The sequence below is a fragment of the Lepidochelys kempii genome, chromosome 6, assembly GCF_965140265.1.
Source record: "Lepidochelys kempii isolate rLepKem1 chromosome 6, rLepKem1.hap2, whole genome shotgun sequence".
In the NCBI taxonomy this organism is placed as follows: domain Eukaryota; kingdom Metazoa; phylum Chordata; order Testudines; family Cheloniidae; genus Lepidochelys; species Lepidochelys kempii.
The window spans coordinates 67,806,440-67,831,978 of record NC_133261.1 but is presented as its reverse complement, the minus strand read 5'-3'; the positions used below and the strand labels follow the sequence as shown (position 1 = coordinate 67,831,978).

At 42.6% G+C, this 25,539-nt stretch overlaps 1 protein-coding gene across 11 annotated transcripts in view; it reads right to left on the bottom strand.

Annotated features, from left to right (window-relative positions):
- The window catches only part of SIPA1L1 (signal induced proliferation associated 1 like 1), a 381,605-nt gene that overhangs the window by 43,202 nt on the left and 312,864 nt on the right, over positions 1 to 25,539 (bottom strand). For all 11 annotated transcript variants that reach the window (XM_073348513.1, XM_073348511.1, XM_073348520.1 and 8 more), the window contains one exon: positions 14,833 to 15,111. In XM_073348513.1, the coding sequence (XP_073204614.1) occupies positions 14,833 to 15,111 (279 nt within the window). The remainder of the gene's footprint in view (positions 1 to 14,832; positions 15,112 to 25,539) is intronic.

The following is a 25,539-nucleotide window of genomic DNA, read 5'->3' as shown; positions in this document are numbered from 1 at the left end:
AAGATGAAAACTACATCTATCTCTGAGTTGTGAAGAATATGTATTAAGGTTATAACAACCAACAAGAATGCACTTTTATGTAGAAATCCATGATTAAATCCAGTCTTCCTGACTAGTGATTAAAATCATGATTTAAATCAAATCCAGCCTGGGGAAAAAGAGAGGGAGTGAGAGACACAGTATAAATATGTATACACATGAAATACACACACACACACACACACACATATATATATATATATATAATTTGGACTGAGATTTTAGAACTAATCTAAAAAAGGTCACAGGCACAAATTTACCACATAACCACCATTTGGTATTCTTTGGCTTTTCAGTAAAAGGCAATCACTTGTCAGAAACACAGAGTTAATTTTGCTTTCATAGGCTTCAGCTAAACACCCTTGGATACACAAGGGTCATAGAAATATTGCACGATATAAAGAAATCTCAGAAAAGAGTAATGGTTCCCATTCTCGAACAAAAGGACACTACAAAAGCAACCATACGGACTGACAAAGATAAATAATTATTTTATTTTAACTCTATAGCTGCTTGTCTGGTTTTACAGATATTGGAGATGTCCCTCTTGATGAATTCACTGTCATGTTATTTGCTATAATATCCCACTGTGTTTTCTATATACTAAAAAGGTTAATAATAGTGATCAGATACTCAACGCCATTTAATATGAACAAGGGGGAAACAACACAAACAAAAACCGGGAAATAATAGGTTAAAGAATATTTAGATAAGTTAGATGTATTCAAGTCGGCAGGGCCTAATGAAATTCATTGTAGGATACTTAAGAAACTAGCTGAAGCAATCTCAGACCCGTTAGAAATTATCTTCAAGAACTCATGGAGGCTGGGTGAGGCCCAGGAGAACTGAAGAAGGGCAAAACAGGGAACAAAGGTGCCCCTGGAATTGTAGACCAGTCAGCCTAACTTAAAGATCTGGAAAAAATACCAGAACAAATTATTAAATAATCAATTTCTGAGCACCTAGAGGACAAAAGGGTTATAAGGAATAGCAAGCATGGATATATCAAGAACAAATCATGCCAAACCAATCTAATTTCCTTCTTTGACAGGTTTACTGGACTAGTGGATAGGGGGAAGCAGTAGACACAATATAACTTGACTTTAGCAAGGCTTTAGACACAGTCCAACATGACATTCGCATAAGCTACCTAAGGAAATGTGGTCTAGATGAAATTATGAAAGGTGGGTGGACAAATGGTTGAAAGACAATACTCAGAGTAATCATCAGTGTCAACTGGGAGGACAATGTATCTAGTAGGGTCCTGCAGGGATCAGTCCTGGGTCCGGTACTATTTAGAACTTTCATTAATGACTTGATTATGGCTACACTTATAAAATTTGCAGATGACACCAGGCTGGGAGGGGTGGCAGGCACATTGAAGGGCAGAATTAGAATTCAAAACAACCTTGATAAACTGGAGAATTGGTCGAAATCAACATGATGAAATTCAATAAAGACAAGTGTGAAGTACTACACGTAGGAAGGAAAAATTAAATGCATAACTACAAAATGGGGAATAACTGGCTAGGTGGCAGTCCACTGAAAGGATCTGAGGGTTATACTGGATCACACATTGAATATGAATATATGTGCATTTGCAAAAAAAGTGTCAGATGCAAGATACAGGAGGTAATTGTCCCACTCTAGTCAGCAATGGAGAGGCCTTATCTGGAGTAATACATCAAATTCTGGCACCTACATTCTAGGAAAGATGTGGGTAAACCAGAGAGAGGCCAGAGGAAAGCAACCAAAATAATAAAATGTTTAGGAAACTTGACCTATGAAGAAAGATTAAAAAACAGGGCATGTTTAGTCTTGAGAAAAGAAGATTGAGGGGGGAACCTGATAAGTCTTCAAATATATTAAAGGGTGTGAGAAAGAAGACTGTGATCAGTTGTTCTCTAAGTCCACTGAAAGTGGGACAAGAAGTAATGGCTTAAACTGCAAAAAAGGGAGATTTAGGACAAACTTTCTAACTTTAAGGCTGGTAAAGTACTGGAATAGGCTTCCAGGGGAGGTTGTGGAATCCCCATCTTTGTAGGTTTGCAAGAACATGTTGGGGATGGTCTAGGCTTATGTGGTCTTGCAAAAGCACAGGGAGTTGGTCTTGACCTCTCAAGGTCCCTTCCAGTCCCATTTCAATGGTTCTGCACAACTGTGATGACTGATCTTCACAGTCATTTTTTGGAAAAGATTTACTCTTTTTTATTCTTATCTTTTAAAAAAAACAACTGCATCCACCATGGTTTTATATTGCTTTACGGCTTGGCTGAGAGTTCAAAGCCACGTGTAAGCTCTTTTCTCCTACAGATGCAACAAGATGTTTGGAGAAAGAGGTGGTGATCAAAATTTCCCAAACAATCAAGGAAAATCTTTCAAGAGCTGTGATATACAAGGGAGACAGTGAGCTCTTATTTTACTGGGACTACCATCTAGCCACTTATTCCCCATTTTGTAGTTATGCATTTGGTATTTCCTTCCTAAATGTAGTACTTTGGACTTAGTCTTTATTGAATTTCATTTTGTTTTCTTATGGGGTTTAATCTGCCATTGTAGAAAATTCCAGTTGAGATTTTTTTTGTCAGGAAGTTTATAGAATATTTCTCTCTCTTCCCCTACTCACGTTATTTATATTACAGTATGAGAGGATACATTAAGTTATATCATTTGTATACATTTATATATATTACACACACACAAACCCTATTAAAAGAACATTCTTAAGGTTGCAAAGTCAAGCGCTCAATTGGTTTTTTGTTGAAATTGAAATTTTTGTTTTTGATGAAAATGAAAAAATGTTCTTCCTTCAAATGCTGTTCTTTTCAGAAAAAAATGCATTTTCAATGTATTCCTTCAGCTCCATTATAAGCATGTGTATTCTGAATTTCTGTATAACTACGGTGATCATATTTCCCAAAGGGAAAATGGTACACCACATGGGGCTTGTCTGGGGCCCACTCCCCCACAACCAGGGCTGGCCTGCATCTCTTGCGTCTCACTGCCCCCCCCCCCCCCGAGAAGGGCTGGCCCAAGCTGCTCGCCCAACCCCCTTCCCCACGTGGCACTGGTATCGGTGCTTGCCTGAGCCCTGCCTGCCCCCTGCCTGAGCCTTGCCTCTCTCCCCCTGTGGGGCTGGCATCACCACTTGCCCTGAGCCCTGCACGTTCTTCTGCACCTTACTTTTTGACAAAAGTGGCCATTTGTCCCGTTTGCTCTTGCCAGCTGAAAAAGGGACTGTCCCAGCTAAAACAGGACGTATGGTCGCCTTATGTATAACTGTAATCTAAAATCTTCAAACTTGGGGCACGAAATTGCAAACTACTGTTCATGCAACTAATGCACTGATTATAAAGAGATTACTCAAGTGTAAGAGTTTTCAGGACTGGGCCCTTTGCTTACTTTGTGGTCCTTAATGAGATTTAAAGCCAACCCTGAAGACAACTATTCCAGTATTATTTATAGAGGTTTAAAGTCAGTGTTTGAATGTAACCACATCAGTACAGTTTCCATTTGGCTTAGAATGTTGACTGTGCTCAATAACCTTTTATCTTAGGAGTGTCTGTATAGTTTAAAAGCTTTAGGTTCAAATCCAGCAAAATATTTAAGAATATACATAACTAAGCATGTAAACAGCTCCATTGACTTCAGCTCACATGTTTTCACACACTTGCTTAAGTGCTTTGCCAAACCAGGTTTCAGTTAAGACAGTCACTTTGGGATGAGTCAATTAAGAGCAGATTGTGATATAACTAACAGCACTCCCTCCCACCCCCAAACACACACACACACACACTCTCTCTCACACACACACACTTTCCCCCCATTAAAACAAACAGGAAATTAAATGCAAAAAACCAACATTAACACAACATTAAGATCTCAGAAGTCAAGAGATTCCAAAATATAAGGATATGTTTATACTACAGCCTATGTCGGCAAAACTTATGTCACTTAGGAGCGTGAATATTCTACCTCCCCGAGCAATGTAAGTTACACCAACATAAGCGTGCATGTGCACAGCACTATGTCGGCGGGAGAAGTTCTCCCGCCGACAAAACTTACACCGCTCGTGGAGGTGGTTTTTTATGGCAAAAGAAGAGCTCTCTCCTGTCAGCATATTCTCCTACACCAGACATTTAATTGGTTCTAGTGTGGGGGTTACACAGTTACAGGGCTCCTTACCATATAACCCGTAACTAACACCAGGGTTAGAGGGCTCTTTACCATATAATCCGTAACGCAGAGTAGGCTCTCCTCAGCCTATCCCCAGGACTCAGTTCTCTCTGAATCCTAGCACCCTCCTCACCGCTAGGGGGACAGAGGGTGCAGCAGGGTGGGGACCTCAGCCCACAAGGTCTCACCCTATAATTTGAGCCCAAGGCACATCACCAAAATCCTAGGTCTTTTTCCCCTGGGAACTGTTCATTTTATTCTCTTAGCTGCACTGGAAACTGATTGCAAGTTGTGACAAATAAACAGCTCCACCCTTGTACCTCAGTAATGTACTCAGTGCATTCCTACTCAACCCACTGGTGCATGCAGGTGCTGCAAGGAAGGCAAAAGACTCCCTGATCTTCTGCCATTTGGCCCTTGGGAGAAAAATTTCCTTTCTGACCCCTTAACAGGCAACTGGCTAGACCCACGGCATCTGTCATGCTGGGTTCCCAATCCTTGTTTGAGTGTGCTGCTGGAATGCAGACAAAAGAGGCTCCAAAGGGCCCCTGCGTTGGGCTAAATCCTGGGATCTGCAGAATGCAGGCTAATCAGCACCTCTCTCCTCCAGCTGGCCAATGGGTGTTAGACTTCCAGAGAGGAGCTACTTATTGTCCCTTGACAAATGTCTCCATCCTCTGCCACAGGGGACTGCAGGCATCATCGATTTCCCGCACCTGTTGATGTGGGGGGGTGGCATTTTTGAAAACTTGTGTATATGACACATGGGTTGACCATCAATCTTATTCACAGCAGCGAACAAGGTATATTTTGTATGCTAGCATAAATTTATGATGGACTGCTTTGTTCATTTCATACTACTTTCCTGCTGTAGTATTGCTAATAAACTAGTTTCTTACCTGAATAACTATATGACTGAGTAGGGTTTTTTTGTTTTTTTTTTTAAATAATGCTCATCTTTAAATAAGGTTAGGAAACTAAAGTGAATCTCTCTGTTAACTGGGATGATTGTATCGTCACGTTTTGTTTGCACCCTCCTATGCTTGACAAGAGTCTAGAGAACTTTGAAAGTGAAACTGAAGCCTTTAAAAGAGTCACTCATTGTTTCAGTATAAATATAAAGAAATTAAAGCTCAAGTTTAAGCCTCCATCTCAGAATATGTTTGGCCTGTATACTCAAGCTTCTCACCTGTCCCATATCAAAGAAGTCTCATTTCCCAAAGGACCCTAAGGAAACTAGGCACTCAACAGCACTGAATTTCAGTGGGAGTTTGGTGCTTACCTCTGTTATGCTCCTTTGAAAATCCCAATCTAAGTGTGTAGATGCTGATGAGCCTTTTCAAATCAAAATGCTTAACTGCAGATACATTCACCTAAGTAGGTATAGTCTACTTAGTTTAAAAAGGAATTTCCTGTAGTACTATTGAACATGGGATGCTTATTTCCATGCTTTTCCAGCTCACAGATTTTTTACAGCAACACTGATGTCTCTCTTAGGTCTAGAATTAGCTACTCTTTTGTATATGCCTTCATGCGAATGGAATTCTTTTCTATGAGCTTGCCAGTGAATTGTGGATGGCTTTTCCCACTTTTGCTGCCATGCATTTTCAATGCAGAGCTGCCATTTTTCAACAAGAGGCTACACAGAGATTTGGAATTAGTCTCCTTACCGGGGTGAAAGTAACTTAAAGGACTTACCAGTACTCTGGGCTGTAGTCCTCTGCAGGGGGCAGGGCCTCAACCGGAAGGGGATGGGGCCTCAATGGCAAGAGGCAGGGCCTTTAAATAAATATTTAAAGGGCCCGGGCCTGCGGCTGGGAGCCTCAGGCCCTTTTAGTCACCGCCGGAGCCCCATGGTAGCAGTAGCCCCAGGGCTCCCGGCTGCTGCTGCTGCTGCTGCTACCACCCCAGGGCTCCAGCAGCGGGGCTCTGGCAGCTATTTAAAGGGCCTGTGGCTCTGGCCGCTGCCAGGAACCCCAGGCCCTTTAAATTGCTGGCCTGGTGAAGCTGCCCCCTGCCGGTACAGTCGGCTGTGTACCGGCTCTTGCCAGTATCCTGTACCAGACCATACCGGCTTACTTTCACCTCTGCTCCTTACTGTACTTCCCCCACCCCCACATAGTTTCTTTCCCCTGCCCATCTGCTCCCTTCCTCCACCTCCACACAACACTATCAGCAGTGTGAGAAGGCTGCACACTTTCAGCCCCTCCCACAGTAGCACTCCTTTTACTCAGCCTGAAACACATAGCCAGAGCCTGGAGCCAAGTCCTAATCAGAGGCTACTTTTAATATTTGCTATGTGTCTGGTCTGGTTTCTGTAAAAACTAATACTTCTAAACGTTTTCTTTTTAAGAAGCCAGAGTAAGTCCCCTTAATGATGTCTCCTGTCTCTTCCATGCCCACTCCCTTCTCCCAAGCAGTCTCTTCCTTGTATGCACGCTTTATATGTACACACACGTACAGACACATGCACGTGCACACACAACCTGTAACCAATCAATTTCTACTACGGCTATTCCCCATGTACTCCCTCCAGTTCAGATGCCATTCTAGCTCCCTGTGCTGCCAGCACAACCGACTTCCAAAAAGGACAGTTAGCCCTGAAGTAAGTTTCACTGAGCAGTTTGAGGAACACTGAACGGCTGAATAAAGCACAACCTGAAAATGACAGTAAGCAGCAAGTTTAATTTTGAAATGCATTCTGGAGGCAGTATGATGCACTACAGTTAACGTGTGGGGCAGGGGGAAAGAAGAACAGTGGCCAGTGCACTGTGGAGAGGCAGGGGAAAAAAAGCCTAAAAAAGGGGACACTCCAATCTGAAGCAGAAGGCTCAGAAGCTAGATGGATATGCACACCTTTATTCTTAATACTGTCTCTCTCAGTTAAAACTTTCAAATCATAAAAATATCAATCTGTATAAAAAAAGGTTAACTAAGACATTAAGTGTTGTATTGACATGCAGAAACGAAATAAAATTCAACTGAACATTTTGGTAATATCATATTCTGCAAGCCTGATCTTTATTTAATTTTTATCTCAGTTGAAAAAATATTGTAGCATGGCCATACTGAATTTACTTAAAGAAGATTTTGATTAATCAAGAGAAATTTATATTCCAGTCATAGTCAAATCTGAACCCTCGCAAATAAAAAATGATTTATAATTTTTCAAGGCAACAAGTCTAAAATGAACAAACAAGAGTTGCTGGATATATACCAGTGAAAATTTGCTTTAATTCCATTTCCTTGTTAGACCACTTCTCTATTCTTCACTATCCATAATTCTTCAACAAAATGAATTCATTTCACCATCTTCAGGAAATACTGTAATTACTTCATTGTGTCTTCCTTAAATAAAAGTTTATTCAGACATGTTTATTTTTTGTGTTTTTTATTTTCATCACCACCACTTTAAAGTAAAAAGAAAAGGAGTACTTGTGGCACCTTAGAGACTAACCAATTTATTTGACCATAAGCTTTTGTGAGCTACAGCTCACTTCATCGGATGCATACTGTGGAGAGTGTAGAAGATCTTTTTATATACATACAAAGCATGAAAAAATACCTCCTCCCACCCCACTCTCCTGCTGCTAATAGCTTATCTAAAGTGATCACTCTCCTTACAATGTGTATGATAATCAAGTTGGGCCATTTCCAGCACAAATCCAGGGTGTGAGAAAACACCCTGTGGTGTGGGCTGAGGGATGTACTGGCCGCCGCTTCCGGCAGCCCCCATTGGGCATAAGCTTGAAAAAGTGAATCCTGTGGAAACCAATAAAGAAGTCCCTGCTGAAATGGTAACTTTGAGAAACATGAACTGCCCCATTCATTTCAATCATGGCCCCACGAAATACATGATTCTGGAGCTAGAACAGATTTTGGAATTTTTCCAAGATGCCATGGAATTCAACATCTTTGTTGTGGAACTCACCACTTTGCTACAACTAAGTGCCCAAACATCTTGTCTCCCTACCCTGCTGGGATTTGCCTACAACAGTCTCTTGCTCACCATAAGGGACTTATCTGGGCTATGGTGCATACTCCCTGAACTATTCAATGGAATAAGACTACTGGATGTCAGGGAGCCACAGGTATCTATCTTGTATCTGGGAAGCAATGAGTCAGAAGTACAGGCTGTCCAGAGAATGGATAGTTCACTGAAACTGATTACAAAGCTCCCTGCTTGCTGGGTCCAGTGGACCTGGGGGATGGAAACAAAGATTTTGAGCTGGGCTACCTGGTGGACAACACAGCTGTGGCCTAAAAGTTGTAACCAGGCTACCATGAAGAGCATAGCAAAAACACTCAACCTCAAATATCATCACTGTTGAAAATAATCATTGATTAGTTTTATGCTAATAACTATTTTCAAGCATAAATTATAGTTGTGTGTGTTTATGTAGTGGTAGGGGATAAGAATGAAGAATATTTCATGATGATTGACTGAATTAACAGTGCCACAGAACGTAGGGGTTGTATGAAATAGAGTTCCACTGGGCTGAAAAATAAGTCAGTGTCTCAGCTCACGCCCTAGTGGATAAGTGCCTGTATTAGAAAAACACGAAAACAGCTGGCAATAATTGGCACCCTTCATGGTACCCAGAAGCCAAGAACTGTTACTGAACTACCATCTCAGCCTCAGAGGCAGTCCCTCCAGGTCACACTTATATATGTTCAAAGGACAATATGGGAAAACTATGTTTTATTTATACAGTGGAAGAATAATTTGCTTCAGTTTCCAGGACTGTTAATCCAGCACCTTTCACCATAACTAGATTCGCTAAAGAACAATCTCTGATATGGCAAATGTCAACTGGAAACTCACTTGAACTGACATACAGGTTTTCAGTCTCAAAAGCAACAAGATTCAACAGCATAAAGGTACCACTCAGTTTAGTCCCATTAGTTGATCACTCAAAAAAAAAAAAGGTAAGAAAAATACTTACTTTCTTTTAAGCTGTTTTTTAAGTTAAGCCCTGGAAATATTTAGTGTCTTCCAGATGTTAACATAGTATCAGCAATAAAACTGTGACCTATTAAATTCAATATTGTGTCAGGTCCAATGTAAGCCAAAAATTTTACAGTGCTTCTCTGTTTCATCCTTAAACTCCACACGGTTGGAATGGAGATGATGATGGTATTAGATTACTTTATTTCTGCTGAATGGTTGTTAATACTGCTACATAAGCTTGTCCCACAAATCATCTCAAGTGCATAGCTCAAAGGGCCACCTGGATCAATTTATTATGTGCAAGTTTCACAGCTGCAGCATCCCTTAAAACACAAACCATGAACTGAAGTCAGAATACAATCCTCCTGGCTATCCCTTAGCCTTTTAGACTTTTCATTTCAAAATAGCATTTTTGCTTCAAGATTTATTTTTTTTAAAGAAGGTTGAACCTGAAAACAAAATGAAAAAAAAAATCATTTCAAGTCAAAGTGTTTTGTTTGACCCAAAACAAAACTGTTGCCATTTGAACTGAACCACATTTTTTCAAATCGGCCCCGAACGGCCGGTGTGGGGACGTGGAGAAAGGAGCAAAATTGCTCAGCTCTACTCCTAATTTCCAGTTAAAACAGTCACTCTTATTTCTCCTCTCCGCAGCCATCAACTCCCTCCTCCCATACCCAATGCCATCATTAAAAACAAACAGGGGAGAAAAACACCCTGAACATAAAACTACAAAAAATAAAAAGATGGCAATCAATTTAGAGCAAAAAGTTCTGAAAAATAACAAAGCCAGGTAAATTTCTGACCGGACAAGCAGCAGCAGTTACTGAGCAACTGAAGAAACTGTCAATGATATTCCAGCTCTACCTCCATGGAACTTTAACCTCAAACTATCCAACGAAAACACTCCAGAACCACCATTTTTCTCAATAGCCAGTCCAGAAAAAGTGTCAACCACTTTGGAAAACTTGCAGGCTGTTACTGTGTTTGTTTTCTTAAGTAGAAAACCAGAAACACAAAAACCTTCTAAGGGAAGTACACAGAAATGGCATCCATCACTTCTGAACACCAAACTATCTACAAAACTTGTTAGCTTATTTCACCCAAACCCACCAAATAAAAGAGATTTATCTGTAGCACTAACACCACACACTAACCAACAAAAAGCAAAGGGCTAGGTGCTGGCTCTGGCTGCTGCCATTTAGTGATAGATCAGCCAGGGTCAAAGAAACCATAAAGCCAGTGTATTCTTGCTGCTTAAAGGTTTGTCCAGAAACGTAGGGCTGGCGTAGCAAGCAGAGAGGATGTGGCTGGTCACAGGCAGAAAGGTCTGGCCTGCCTAACACTCCATCAATCCCTGACTGCTCCAGGCAATGGGCAGCTGGCACAAGTTAGAGCAGCCCTGAAACTCTTAAGTCTGGAAGACTGGGTCTACAGCAACCTAAACAATGTTTGTTAGTGGGCAATTTGAATCCCTACATTCACAGTCTGGAGGTTGGAGGCAAGGGGAAACAAAGGATTATCTGCCCATTTCTGGAGTATGTCCCAAAGGTGGGTGGAACTCTGTGGCACAATCGTTGTTATTTATATTTGCATTATGCAGTAGCGCCTGGGCATCTCAGTCATGAACCAGGACTCCATTGTGCTAGAGGTTGCATAAACACAGAACAAAGACAGTCCCTGCCCCAAAGACAAGGAAGCAATGAGACAATACTGGTCAGCATGTTGTCCCGATTTTTTGTAGGCCTCAGAGCAAAGTAGAGATCTAGAGAGAAAGTAGAGGATGTTGAAGGAGAATAATGAGTTAGGCTTGGGATACACTTAAAACATATACTAGAATAGCTATGTTGGTGAGGAGTGTGGAAAAAAACACCCCGGCCAAATATTGACAAACCCTCAGTGTAGCTATAGCTATGCTGACACAGAAAAGTGCTTCTGTTGGTGTAGCTAACATCCTTCTGGTTGTATATGCTGCAACACAAGGGGGCTATGCCAGCATAGGCTCAGTAGCATAGACATAGACTTAGTTTTGCAGATATTTACAGGGAGCTTTTCCTAAGCATGGGAGAAAGCACAAATCAATCCTAGCCCTAACTCTTCAACAGAATTCCCTCCGCCTCTGATGATCACTTTCAGGTTTATAAGTTAAATATATTTCAGTTAGGTCAGTATTTGACTAGGAAACTGAAAAAAAAAAATCAAGTTTCTGCTTAAAGTGGTGTTGATGTAGATAGCTGGTAAATTTCTTCACTGAATTAGTATGAACCAGAGCTTAAGGGTCCACTGTTGTGCTGGGAGCTGCCCTCTTTTATATGTTACGTACAATCAAAGCTCTGATCACTCTTTGCACTGGTCTACACTTTAAAAGCATTCTGGAATAACTGTCTGCTAGGAGTGTGATTGTTTGCTGACATAGTTATGGCAGTAAAAGCCCTAGCCTAGGTGTAGTTATACCAGTATAAAGGTGCCTTATACCAGTAAAGCTTATTTTTTCCTAGAACCAGAAGATGATGTCGTGGTATAAGCACGTTTATACTGATATAACAGCATCCACACAAGGGAGATTTGGCTGATTTGCCAACACACTTAAAAAGTGGCAAACCTTTGAAGTCTAGTCAACCCTTTGTCATCTTTGGGTTGATTCTTCTTCTTTTACACTTCAGTTTTTGCCATATTCAAGTTTGTATGTAGGCAGAATAATTACAATCTGAATTTAATTTAAACTAGAAAAATTGTTCTTCACATTCCCTTCTAAAGACACATGTAAGTTGCTGGGGCAGAATGTAAACATTACAGAGAAAGAAATTTTTTGTAGGCGACTGTCACTTTAAAAAAAAAGGATATTATTTTCATTATATTAGGTGACAATTTTAAAATTAATGTTTGAATGGATCCAGTCTCTCATCACAATTAATGAATAGTTATACAGTATGTATTATATGAATAACAGACTTCATTTATCCTTCATGTCAAAACATTTGTGATGCAGGATCCTTTTTTAGTTTATTACAAAAGTACACAAAATCTTTATGCAAACAGACAGTATGTAAGCAGTTCTACTATCTATTAATGACCCTACTACTTCAGCACTGGATAGCTAATATCAAGAAAGATTCTTTTCTGTAGACTTAATTGATAACAGCTCTCTAAATCCAAGGGGGCTCCCATCAACCTCAAATATCAATAGTGACTAATAGCATTTTCCTCGGCTCTCACTAGATTTTTACAACTAAATCTCCATTCTGACTTCAGAAGGGGAAAAAAGGATGAAACGGCTTTATATTCCAGTTAACTGTTGCTTCTCTTTGCCATCTTACACTCTAGTGAACAGAGAACTAATACAAGGTCTTTCCTCTTTGAAACCACGTACCTCTAATGTTTCTAATAGTGCAAAGTAGAGACCAACAAAGTGAACTGGAGTACAGTTGATTCAGTGGGCACTAGAAAAACTGCAAGGATCATGCACAGAATGTGCAAGGAGTGTCCTTAATTAGGCATTGTCAGTGTTAAAACTTGACTACATGTTCCTTGCCTGTCTTGCACCATCCATGTGTGATCTCTTCACTTTTGGAAGTATGGGAGTCAATGGTGAAAATTCAAAGCAGACAAAGTATTTCTTCGCTAGCTATAAAAATCTAATCTCTGTAGGCATTAGGACCTTTACATTAAAATAAATAAACAAATAAAAGCACTGACGCATTTGGATTTTATTTACTAAAAGTACAAAGAATTACGCAACTTAAGAGAAAGAAAAATGATGTGACAATGTATGAGCCTATTAATATTTCAGTGTTCCGTTAACATCACAAAAGTATTTATTTCTTTATCTTAACTGGAAACAAGTGAACATTAAACAGCTGCTGTTTTACATAAAACTAGATCCTGCCCACAAAATTAAACTCTTTAGCAAACTCTGAGCAAGGAGAGAAAGAGAGAAGGCAAACCCCCCCCCCCCCCCAAAAAAAACCCCTTAGATAACAGGTATTTAGAGTTGAACAGACATAATATTAACCTTTTTAAAAAAAAATGCTTTAGAAAGAACGTTAGATTTTAAGGAGAGGGGGACAAAAAAGGTTAAAATGGTTTGGAAACCAAGCAATCTCAAACTCATGGTTTCACATTTACAATACAAACACTGAACGGTGTGGAAATGTAATTTCTGTTTTGCAAAGTCTCCACCAAACACTGTGTGTCTTGCCATTATGATTATAATTTGAAATCCTGCAGTATAGGAGTGGGCAAACATCATTCCATGCTGCTCTGAAAACACAGGCCAAGGTTCCCTTCAACATTACTATGCAGGTATATCCTGTGGATGCTACATAACTGAGCATACAATCCAAACAGACAGGTCAGAGGTAAGATAACTTTATGTCAAATGTCAAACTGACTTCTATGGCCTTCTGTATACAAGACAACTTTAGAAAAAAATTCCCATCGGTGCGAACATTGGTAAATCAACAGGAAACTGTGTAGACAAAGCTCAAGAAGCTTCTGGCTTTTTATGTTAAGACCAATTTAACTATCGGTGTTAAAAACACTGGTGCTACCATGGAACCACTGGTAAAACAAGCAAGTTCTTTCCTAAAATTCTCAACTGCACATTTTCCTTATGAGGCAAAATACAAATCAACAATTTGAGCAAAATGATTATTTTAATTTTGTTTTTTAAAAGGGTGTAAATGCAATATAAAAATCACTGACTGAGAAAGAAATAAAACTATAGTCTATCAACACCTTAGGAGTCATCATCATTTGTCAACTGCTGGGCTGGGCCACACTTGAGCTTCCAATCTTATCACTATAGTTTTTCTCCCTTGGCTATGCCGCCTCTTAATTTCTCTCTCCTTCAATTTTTGGCTACATGAATGAATGCTTTAATGAATTAATTCACCATACCATGTATTTAAAAAGAGTTCTGTAATTTATAGCATGTATTGTCCACTTCTTTGTATTTTCCAGATGTGTAAATCATTATTCAAACATGGTCTACATACACGACATGTAAGGTCGTCTACAAAAACATACTTCGCCCACCACCCTGCCCACCGCCCATCTCTGTGTAAGTCTAGTGATGCTAACAGATTTACTGAGATAATCAAAACAAAGTCACTACATTTCAGTACTATCATCCACATCTCCCATTCTTAAAGTGATGGAAATATTGAGACATGATGGGGCTGAGTAGAAATTTAAACTTTAAGCTACTTGTTCTCTGGCTCTGAAGTTAAATGACTTCTCAATCATATCAGGGAAATTTGCCTCCCTCACCTCTCTATATTGTGGCATGAATTTTATCATTAGCTAAATATATTACCTCATGCTATTTCTCAGCTGTATCTGACTTCCACAATGCTACAAAATGTGGATCCAGAATTGGAACATCCAAAAGTCCAGGTGTGTTTGGGTCCAGGATTTCAGTTCTGGTCCCACCAAATTTAAAAAGCAATACATCAATTTCAAAATATGCCATAACAAAACAGATTCCAACAATGCAATACCATCTCATTTTGCAAACAGCAGTAATAAGTTATTCCATTCTGGTCCATGTTTTTAGTTATTTGCAAGATATACTGAATAAAATATTTGAAAATACATGTAATGTGTTTTGTTTTGGAAAAAATTCTGAAAAGTGTTGAAAATTAGTTTGTGAACAGCATACATACCGCCGGCTCTCCAATGGACGTCCATCACTAGAGATGCTGCGGGGAATGTTGGCTGCTCGCTCTTGGGGCGGCATTTTCCCTTCTCCTTTCCCTGAACCAATCCTAGAGGTTCCTGGACTTTGTATCTGGGACGGTACCTGTGACATATGAGGCCCCTGCCCCTTGTTCGCATTTCGTTGCCATTTGTTATTGTTTCTGAAGGGGAATTTGAACTCATATGGAACTCCTTCATTCACTTTGTATTCCATCACTGGCATGCGACAGGTTTCTGAACAACTTCTGGAAGAAAGAAAATGAATACACAGGTAAGAAATTTGTTCATACCAAAGAAAGAAAAATAAGTATTGCCTAGAATTACATTGATAAGTGCTGGCAAATGGAACAATTAAACAGAAGGTTTTAATCCTATTTAATACATCAGTGGTTCCCAAACTTGTTCCACCGCTTGTGCAGGGAAAGCCCCTGGCGGGGCGGGCCGCGCCGGTTTGTTTACCTGCCACTTCTGCAGGTTCGGCCGATCGCGGATCCCAGCAGCCGCGGTTCGCTGCTCCAGGCCAATGGGAGCTGCTGGAAGCGGCAGCCAGTACATCCCTTTCCCTGCACAAGCGGCGGAACAAGTTTGGGAACCACTGTAATACATGTCTTTTCTGTTGCCTTAACTTTTGTTGCAGCAGGCTTATAAACAATACTAAAACATAGACAGTTGGTAAGACAAACCCCGAGAAACATGGAATAGATTAGATGAGCTAATATAGTAGATCTATCTCTATCTTCTACAATTCAATGATAAGGAGTCTGATCAATGGGATTTTATTTGCAATGAGCCCAACTCTAAAACCCGATCCAAAAAAGGGAAAATTCAGATTGAGCTGCTTCTAGTTTTTTATACAGTCAACAGAGTGTATAAGTTCTATACATTTGCTCAGAGATCACCCCTCAAAGCATCCAAAAGCATAGGTTGTCCATTGTTGCACCTCACTTCAACTCCAACTTGAAGGCCAGGTCAGACAGTTACAGTTACCTTTAAATCTTGAATTTTGAGTTCAATGTGTCACTCTTTCTAGTAATGGTTCCCAATGTTTTCTAGTAACTATCAATTTACCAAATAAAGAATATGGATGTACCAGTGAGTGACTCAAAGTTCCATTCAACTGGATGTGCTTTAATCCAGTGGTTCTCAACCTTTTTGAGCTCAGGACACATTTGTAAACTTTGATGACCTGTCCTGACACAGTAAATAGCTTGAGTTACAAACAAAAATCTGGCTTACTAAATATTTCTTAGCCACTATAAACACATTAACATAGTCAATACTAAATACTCCTGAGGGAATTCTGTACCAAAAAATTAAAAATTCTGCAAAATTCTGCATATTTTGTCAAAATAACACAACATAATCATGCCGTTTTCAATGATTTTCGTAATTTATTTCAAAATACCTTTCAGCAAGTATGTCTAACAATACAAGCAACAAAAAAGATTCAAAAAATGTTTTTTTGACAAACTGATTCCTTACTAGGCATATTAACATATCTATATGGCTCCACAGCAAGCGAGCGGGACAGAGTCTCACAGACACACTTGCCCAGCCCTACCCCGCCTCGGATCCAGATGTGAAGCAAGCAGGCGCAACCTGGCAGGATCGAAGTGTGGAGGGGCTTAGTGGCGGGGGGGGGGGAATCCAGGTGTGGAATGAGAGGGTTGTGTGTGGAGCAATCAGGGTGCGGGTGGCTCAGCTGGGAGTGGGATGTGGATACACGGGCTTGTTTGGGGATTCTGGGTGTAGGGAGAATGGGACTCTGTTGGGGGGTCCAAGTGAAGGTGGTTGGGGCTCAGATACAGGGGGTGGGGCTTGGTGGGTGGTCTGGATGCAGGGGGTGTCTGAGTGTATATGAGGGGGTCAGGATGCATGGGGGTTGGGAAGACAGGCTGGGGAGTGATGAGGTTCCTGGAGATGGGTCTGATTCTGCCCCGGGAGTGGCCAGTGCAGGGGAAGAGGAAGTGTCTCTCCCACCCACCCAGTTGGAACTAGCAGCTGGAGCCCAGTGCATGCTAGGAGCCATTGGCTGGGGTGTCTATAGCGCTGGGGCATCTATAGCGCTGCCCATCTCTGAGCACACCACGATAGTGAGTGAGAACCAGAAAGAGAGAGCTCAGCGCTGCCTCCCAATGCAGTGATTTGTGACTACCCTGGCTGCTCCTAATGCCCAAACCAGACATGCCCCCCCACCCCCACACACTGCTGCTAGGGAGGGGTGTGTGAATCAATTTTTCCCAGGGAAAGAGTAAAATCTACAAGGGGAATTAATTCTGTGCTTGCACAGTGGCACAGACTTCCCCTAGGAGTAACTAAACAACACTGTGCATACCATAGTGGCATCTCCTGTCCCACGAGGCTGGCTGAGGATGGCTCCTTCTCTAGGCACTGAGACCTCCGGGGTCACAGCGCACTTACTCAAATTTGGCCCAGTCTGACCCATATCCTCATGACAAAAGTGCAGCTGGGCCAAACCTGAGCTGTGACCCCATACTCCAGGGCATGATGCCTGGAGCTGGGAGCAGAGCCCCACAAGACTAGATCCACAGAAGCCAGCTCTACAGGGTGAATGCGGGATGGGCTTTGCAACTCCCTGAGGTTCCATCCCCCCCGCCCCCTTGGAGGTGGGCTCCAATCTCTGCAGGGACTAAATTTCCCCCATGATCCTTTGTGACACATTCTGGGAACCCATGGGTTGAGAAATCCTGCTTTAACCCACAATGGTGATTATGAGACTGGAAGTGGAGGTTACTTACCTGTAACAGGAGGTTCTTCAAGATGTGTGGTCCCAATGTGTATTGCATATGTAGGTGCACATGTGCATCTTCCGCCTGAGTCCAGAAGAGTTTCTTAGCAGTGTTTGTTGACCTGCATGTGCATAGTGAGTTTCCGCATGCCCCCAGCCAAGGGTACAACAGGTAGTATGGGGCCAACACGACTCCAACCTCCCTCTAACCATTTTGGAATCCAGTCTGAAGCAGAGGTGATGGAGTGTGGGTAGTGGAATACAGATAGGGACCACACATCTCAAAGAACCTCCAGTTACAGATAAGTAACCTCCTCCTCTTTTTCCTCTTCTTCAAGTGATGGTCCCTACGTGTATTCGATATGTGGGTGACTCGCAAACAGTGATCAGTGTGGAGGTGGGTGAGAGGATCCCAATGGAAGTGTGGTCTGCAGTATGGCCGGGCCCCAGGCAGCATCTATAGCCGTCTCTTATGCGATGGCGTAGTGTCTCGTGAACATGTGGATGGAGCACCATGTTGCTGCGTAACAGATGTCTTGCCAGGAGACGTCTGCTAGTGAGGCCAATGAGTCACACTTGCATAGAGTGCGCTGTGACTATCAGACGGGTATGTTGGATTGTTTGTAGCATGCGCGGATGCTCCCTGACACCCATTTGGAGATTTGTTGGGATGACAGGGCTTGATCCTTGACCATTCAATGACAACTACCAATAGCTTTGGTGATGTGTGAAAGGATAGGATACTGTGTAGGTAGAATGCCAGTGCACGGCGGATGTCAAGGAAGTGTCAGCTGGGGAGGCGTGCAGTTTGGAGCAGAAAACTGGCAGGTGGATGCACTCCACCACTTTTGGGAGGAATTTTAGGTGCAGCTCTAAGGACATCTTGTCCTTGTGGAATATCGTGGGTGGGAGGGTCTGCCATCATGGATGCCCGTTCACTGACCTGTCTGGCTGAGGTAATGGCGACCAAGAATGTCACTTTCTTTGAGAGGTGGGAGAGGGACCATGTTGCCAGCGGCTCAAAGGGAGCTTTGTGAGGATGGAGAGAACAAGATTAATGTCCCATGGGGGCGAGGGCTTCAGTACTGCCTGAATCGCTGAGCTGGTGTATATATACACACACCAAGGGACAGTAGTGTGGCTTTGGAGTTTTGCAGTGAGTGGAGGGATTTGTCTGTTTTTTTGTGGAACAACTTGTTCTCATCAAAGGTAAGGTCCTCAATTGTACTTTGGACCTCCATGGGAAAGTCAGATGATTGTAGCCATGAGTCCCAGTACATATAACTATCTCGGTCACTAGAGTGCGAGAGGACACGTCGGCTGCATCCACAGAGGTCTGGAGGCCCACCTGGGCAACCAGATGCCCTTTGTTTACCAGCCCATGGAATTGCTAATGATGCGCCAGTGGCAGCTTGTCCTTGAACTCTGCTGGTTTGTTGTTGTTAAAATCATACTTGGCTAGCAGAGCCTAGTAGTTAGCAATGCAGAACTGCAGCCCTGCCAAAGAATATACCTTCATGCCCAGCAGGTCCATCCACTCAGCTACTCTGTCTGAAGGGTAGATGTCTGAGGGTGTTGGAGTCCCTGCTCTGCTGCTGCATGGACAACCAGGGAGCTGGCTGTGTAAAAAAATCCAGTCCTTTAGCAGACAGGAAATATCTCCTCTCCGCCCTCTGAAGTGTGGGGGCACAGGAGGCAGGGACGTGTCACATTGCCCCGCTGGTTGAAGGACGGCCTCGTTAATGGGTAAAGCTACCCAAAAGGGCCCCTTGGTTTGGAGGATGCCGAGAAGTTGATGTTGTGGGTCCTGATCCTCCTTGGACCGGGTACCCAGGTCTGCCACTACCCTATAGAGCAAGTCCTGATATTTATGGGGGTTGTATGGCAGAGAGAGCGGAAGCAGAATAAGCGCCTCATCAGGCAATGGGGATGCAGCAGCAGGGATCAGAGGGGCTGGCAGTACTGGTTCAATGTCTGCCTCCTCCTCATAAACGGCATTGATGGGCAAGTGGGGTACAGCCAATAGGATACCTGAGATGATGCCTGGTGTTTGTGGTAGGGATCCCAGTATGGCCAAAAAGAAGGGCCCCTCAGGTATGGTGACCTCACAGGTAGTGATTCCAGGCCTCCGTTACCGGACCATATACCGAGGAGCAAGGCAGTCTGGGCTGTGAGTCTAGACTCTGGTGTTACATCAGGGAGAACAAGGGTTCCGTCTCCGAGAACTCCTCGGATTCTGACAACTGTTCTGGCAAAGAGGGAATCGTCGGTACTGGGGGGTTGCGGTGTCGCAATGGGACAGGCTTCTTGGGCAGCAGCAGAAGAGGTTCATCCTCTGGAGTAGAGATGTCATAGGTGAGAGAACCAGACAGGAGTTGTGGGTAGGGTAGGTTCAGCTCCTCTACCAACAGGAAAGGCTCAGAGTGTACAGGAGTCCACAGTGTTCCCATGGAGATGCCAGAGGGGCCTGGTTGCATCTGCTGAGCCAGCCTGTCTGGGAGGCACAGAGGTACCAGATCAGGCAGCACATACCAGTGGGCATTCTGAATGCCTGGGTTCCAAGGTTGCTGTTAGCAGCGTCGGATCCTGTTTGCACCTGGTCTTACCCTCCACATGGGGAAACATGGGCACTGGTCTGGCTGGATCTGCGTGCGACATCTCACCAGACCTGGCCCCACTTGGGGAGGAAACGCTGCACTTGGGAGCAGTCCATGGCGGGGATCTGCTCTTATGCCCATGAGAGTGTTTTTTACACTCGTGCAGGGTCTTGTCATTGGCCTTCAGTACCATTGATTCTGGGGCATGCAAGGTGCTCAGAGGAGCACTCACTGCCAATAATGGCTGCTGTACAGGGGGTCTCCCAGTCCCTGATCTGAATGTGCCCTCGGTCTCAGGGCTTCCTCCATAAAGTATTTATGGAGGTAGAGTTCTCGAGCTTCTTGGGCTCTGGGCGGGAAAGACTTGCAGATGGAGCAGCAAGCTTCAAAAAGTGTGAGGCACCACTGGTGCTTGTCTCTCACAGAGAATGAGCGTGGGCAAGAAAAGCAGTTTTTAAAACCTGGATTCCAGGGCATACTCTCTGGTGGGGAGATGGTCCCCAAATGGGGAAAGAAACTACACTAATTGTAATAATTTATCTAACTACCCTAGAAAAGACAGTATACAGCTATATATACCAAATCAGAAGTAAGTCATTCTTTTAGAAAAACTAAGAGCACAAAGGAACTGGGGTTCCGACACAAGCCATGCGGCACTGAAAGGGAACTGGAGAGGCACTACCTATTATATCCTCAGCTGGGAGCAAGAGGAGACACACTATGCAAGTGCGGGTCAATGGATACAAACACTTCCGGACTCAGGCGCATGGCACGCATGTGCACCCATTTGTGGAATTCACATTGGGACCATCATTTGAAGAAGAATCTGGAGCTACCAAAACAGCACTGCAGGTTAGAGAACAAACAAAAGAATACGAATTGGACAGCAGAAGTGCACTGGGACCAGCAGAGGCTTGGACAGAACAGGAAGACTAATGCACCAGTCACTAAAGCCTTCAAGTTCAGCGGTTCAGACCACTGCTTTATACCCTCCCTTCTACCAGTAGATGCGAAATATTACTACAGTCCCAGAGCAAAATATTAATATACACATTAAGAGAATGTCAATTAATGGTCTATTTAAAACTTACATAGTGAGTTAATTTACACTTTAAACGAGGCAGGGCCTGAACAAGGAACTGAGCAGCCACATGAACCAGGAACTCCTCCTTAACCAACAAAAGGCTTTTTATTTGTTGCTTTCACTGAATGATAGAAAGCAAAGAAACCCTCAAAAAAGATTGAGTCTTCTGGAGATATTAAAACATACCTATTAAAAGTAAACATAAAACTGATCATCAGAAATTCTTCAAACATAAGGCCTCCCACAGGATCATGCAGTCAGCTGCACCAACTGGGATATGACTTTTTTTTTTAAAATGAAGCTTAATCAGAGTTTGATTAACCTTATCTGTTCACTGGATATTGACCATTTTAAGGTTAAAAACTCTGCAAGGAATACATTCAACATGTTTACCCTGTGAATGAAAAGAAAAAATCCCACATGCTAGATTTTGTCTAGGACACAAGAAAAATATAAATTTGAGATTCCTAGTACAGCTAATTTTGAGATAATGCTTTACAAACCAAAAAGGTAATACTAACCCAAAATGAATTACATTTTTACAAAAGTTTTATACCTTTGACATACATTGGATAATCAACCCCACTTTCCCTAAAAGTTCAATGCTTGCTAGAGACCACAAATACCAAATCTGAAGCTAAAGGGATTTATATGTTATTTTTTAGGAATTTGTGGTTTTGGGAAAGTGTCAAAATTGGGCTAAGAAATGAAAGTGGGCTACAACTTCAAAGTCACTACGAAGTCTACAAAGTAACTACTGCAACTCCATAATCATTCTAAAACCAGGTTATGGAAGAAAACAAAATAACTACAGATCAAGTTTGCAGATGACACAAAGACTGGGGGACTGGTAAATAACGAAAAAGACATCACTGATACTGAGTAATCTGGATCACTTTGTAAACTGGGCAGAAGCAAACAATATGAGTTTTAATATGAATAAATGTAAAACCATACATCTAGGAAGAATGAATTTAGACCATACTTTCAGAATGGGGGACTCTATTCTGGGGGAAGACTCAGAAAAAGACTTGGGGGTCATGGTGGATAATCATCGGAACGTGAACTCCCAGTGTGACTGGCCCAAAGGGCTAATGAGATCCTTGTACGTATAAATAGAAGAATCTCAAGTAGGAATAGAGAGGTTATATCATCCCTGTATTTGGCACTGGCATAACTGCTACAGGAATATTGTGTCCAGTTCTGGTATCAACAGTTCAAGAAGGATGTTAATAAATTGGAGAGGATTCAGAGAAGAGCCACAAGAACGTTTAAAGAATTGGAAAACATGACATAGTGAAAGACTGAAGAAGCTCAATCTATTTAGTTTAAGAAAGAGAAGGATAAGGGGTGATTTGATACTCCGGTATCAAGTGGAGTACCCCAGGGGTCGGTCCTGGGGCCGGTTTTGTTCAATATCTTCATAAATGATCTGGAGGATGGTGTGGATTGCACTCTCAGCAAATTTGCGGATGATACTAAACTGGGAGGAGTGGTAGATACGCTGGAGGGGAGGGATAGGATACAGAAAGACCTAGACAAATTGGAGGATTGGGCCAAAAGAAATCTGATGAGGTTCAATAAGGATAAGTGCAGGGTCCTACACTTAGGACGGAAGAACCCAATGCACAGCTACAGACTAGGGACCGAATGGCTAGGCAGCAGTTCTGCGGAAAAGGACCTAGGGGTGACAGTGGACGAGAAGCTGGATATGAGTCAGCAGTGTGCCCTTGTTGCCAAGAAGGCCAATGGCATTTTGGGATGTATAAGTAGGGGCATAGCGAGCAGATCGAGGGACGTGATCGTTCCCCTCTATTCGACATTGGTGAGGCCTCATCTGGAGTACTGTGTCCAGTTTTGGGCCCCACACTTCAAGAAGGATGTGGATAAATTGGAGAGAGTCCAGCGAAGGGCAACAAAAATGATTAGGGGTCTGGAACACATGAGTTATGAGGAGAGGCTGAGGGAGCTGGGATTGTTTAGCCTGCAGAAGAGAAGAATGAGGGGGGATTTGATAGCTGCTTTCAACTACCTGAAAGGGGGTTCCAAAGAGGATGGCTCTAGACTGTTCTCAATGGTAGCAGATGACAGAACGAGGAGTAATGGTCTCAAGTTGCAGTGGGGGAGGTTTAGATTGAATATTAGGAAAAACTTTTTCACTAAGAGGGTGGTGAAACACTGGAATGCGTTACCTAGGGAGGTGGTAGAATCTCCTTTCTTAGAGGTTTTTAAGGTCAGGCTTGATAAAGCCCTGGCTGGGATGATTTAACTGGGAATTGGTCCTGCTTTGAGCAGGGGGTTGGACTAGATGACCTTCTGGGGTCCCTTCCAACCCTGATATTCTATGATTCTATGAGGGGTGAGTTTATAAGTACCTACATAGGGAACAGAAATTTGATAATAGAGGATTCTTCAGTCTAGCAGACAAGGCGTAATAAGATCCAAAGGCAGACAGACTAGAAATAGGGCACACATTTTTTAACAGTGTCATTAACCATTGGAACAACTTATCATGGGTTGTCATAGCTCTACATCACTAGACATTTTTAAAATCAAGACCAGCTGTTTTTCCTAAAATAGTTGCTCTAGTTCAAACAGAAATTAAGGGAAGTCCTATTGATGGTGTTATACAAGAGGCTTGACTAGATGATCACAAAGGTCTCTTCTGGCCTTATAATCTATGAAAGCAACAGGTCTCTCCTTCTTAACTTTAGGTGCTTCTCTCTAATTTGGCCACTAGAAGCCTTTGGGATAAACAGCATTATCATATAGTAAATGAAGTTCTTCGAGATGTACGGCCAGTATCTGTATTCTACTGTGTGCGCGCACTTCATGTGCCTGAGACCAAAAGATTCTTGCCAGCAGGGCACATGTGCAGAGCAATTGACACATCTCCTAATGCTGTGAACTGAGGCTATAAGGGGCAGTGCAGAATAAGTGCTTCTCCAGTTCCTTCTCCACTGTGAAGCAAGGAAAAGATCTGAGGCAGAAGGAAAAGAGGGTAGTGGAACACAGATAGGGACAACACATCTCAAAGAACTCCAGTTACTATAAGATAAGTAACTTCTTTCTTCTTCCAGGGATGGTCCCTATCTGTATTCACTGTGAGTGACTGACAAGCAGTATTCACAAGAGGAGATAGGTGCGAGAATGCTGCTGATATAAATGATCACAGAACTGCTGCTCCATAGGACGTGTCTGCTGTGGAGGCTTGTACTATAGCATATCTCATGGAGGTATGAATGGAACTCCATTTAGCCCCTTGGCATATATCATCGAGTGACACTTATTGAAGTGAGGCTACTGAAGATGCCTGTGTTCTGTAGAGGCCTCTTATTTGTTCTGCTAGAGAAAGGAATAGTTTAGGTGACATTTTGATAGATTTTGTTCTTTGCAGATAAAACACTAATGTTCCATGCATGTCCAGGGAATGGAGTCTCTTATCCTCACTGCTTATATGAAGCTTTGGAAAAAATACAGGTAAGTGTACTGTCTCATTTATGCGAAAGTTCGGGATTACTTTAGGAGTGAATTTTGGGTGCAATTGCAACAAGACCTTATCCTTATGGAACACTGAATATAGTGGATCGCCCATCAGGGCACCAAGTCAGAGACTAACAAATTTATCTGAGCATAAGCTTTTGTGAGCTACAGCTGATGAAGTGATCCTTTATTGCTCTAACCTAGGCTACCTCCTCTAATGAGGGCTGAGCTCTTAGACTGGTTGTTGTCTTGCCCTGACTGAGGGCCTGGTCTTATAGACTTTTGCTGCCCTGCCCTGATGACAGGCCAGAGCCCCTAACTGCTGGCTACCCGCCCTGACTGAGAGCTGGGGCTCATAGACCCTTTGCTGCTCTGTTATAACTGCAGGCCAGAGCCCCTAACAGTTGGTGCCTCGCCCTACCTGAGGGCCTGGGTTCACATAGACTCATTATTGCTCAGCCCAGCTCAAGTGGCCTGAGCTTTAAAGACAGCTAATTCACCCCTAACTGACTGCCGTTCTAAGGGTGAGACTGCGACGAGGCATGGTCTCCCTCAGAGGTAGAACAGCAGGGATGGCCACACACTTTTACATTTGCATATTTAAGTTATAAACTCTTTGAGATAGGGATGACTTACTATATGTTTGTACAGCACATAGAAGAATGGGTCCCCTTCAATTAGGGCCTTTAGATATTACTGTAATACAAATCATAAATCATCTCCTGGATTATGCAGAAAAGGAAATTTGACTTTGGAAAAT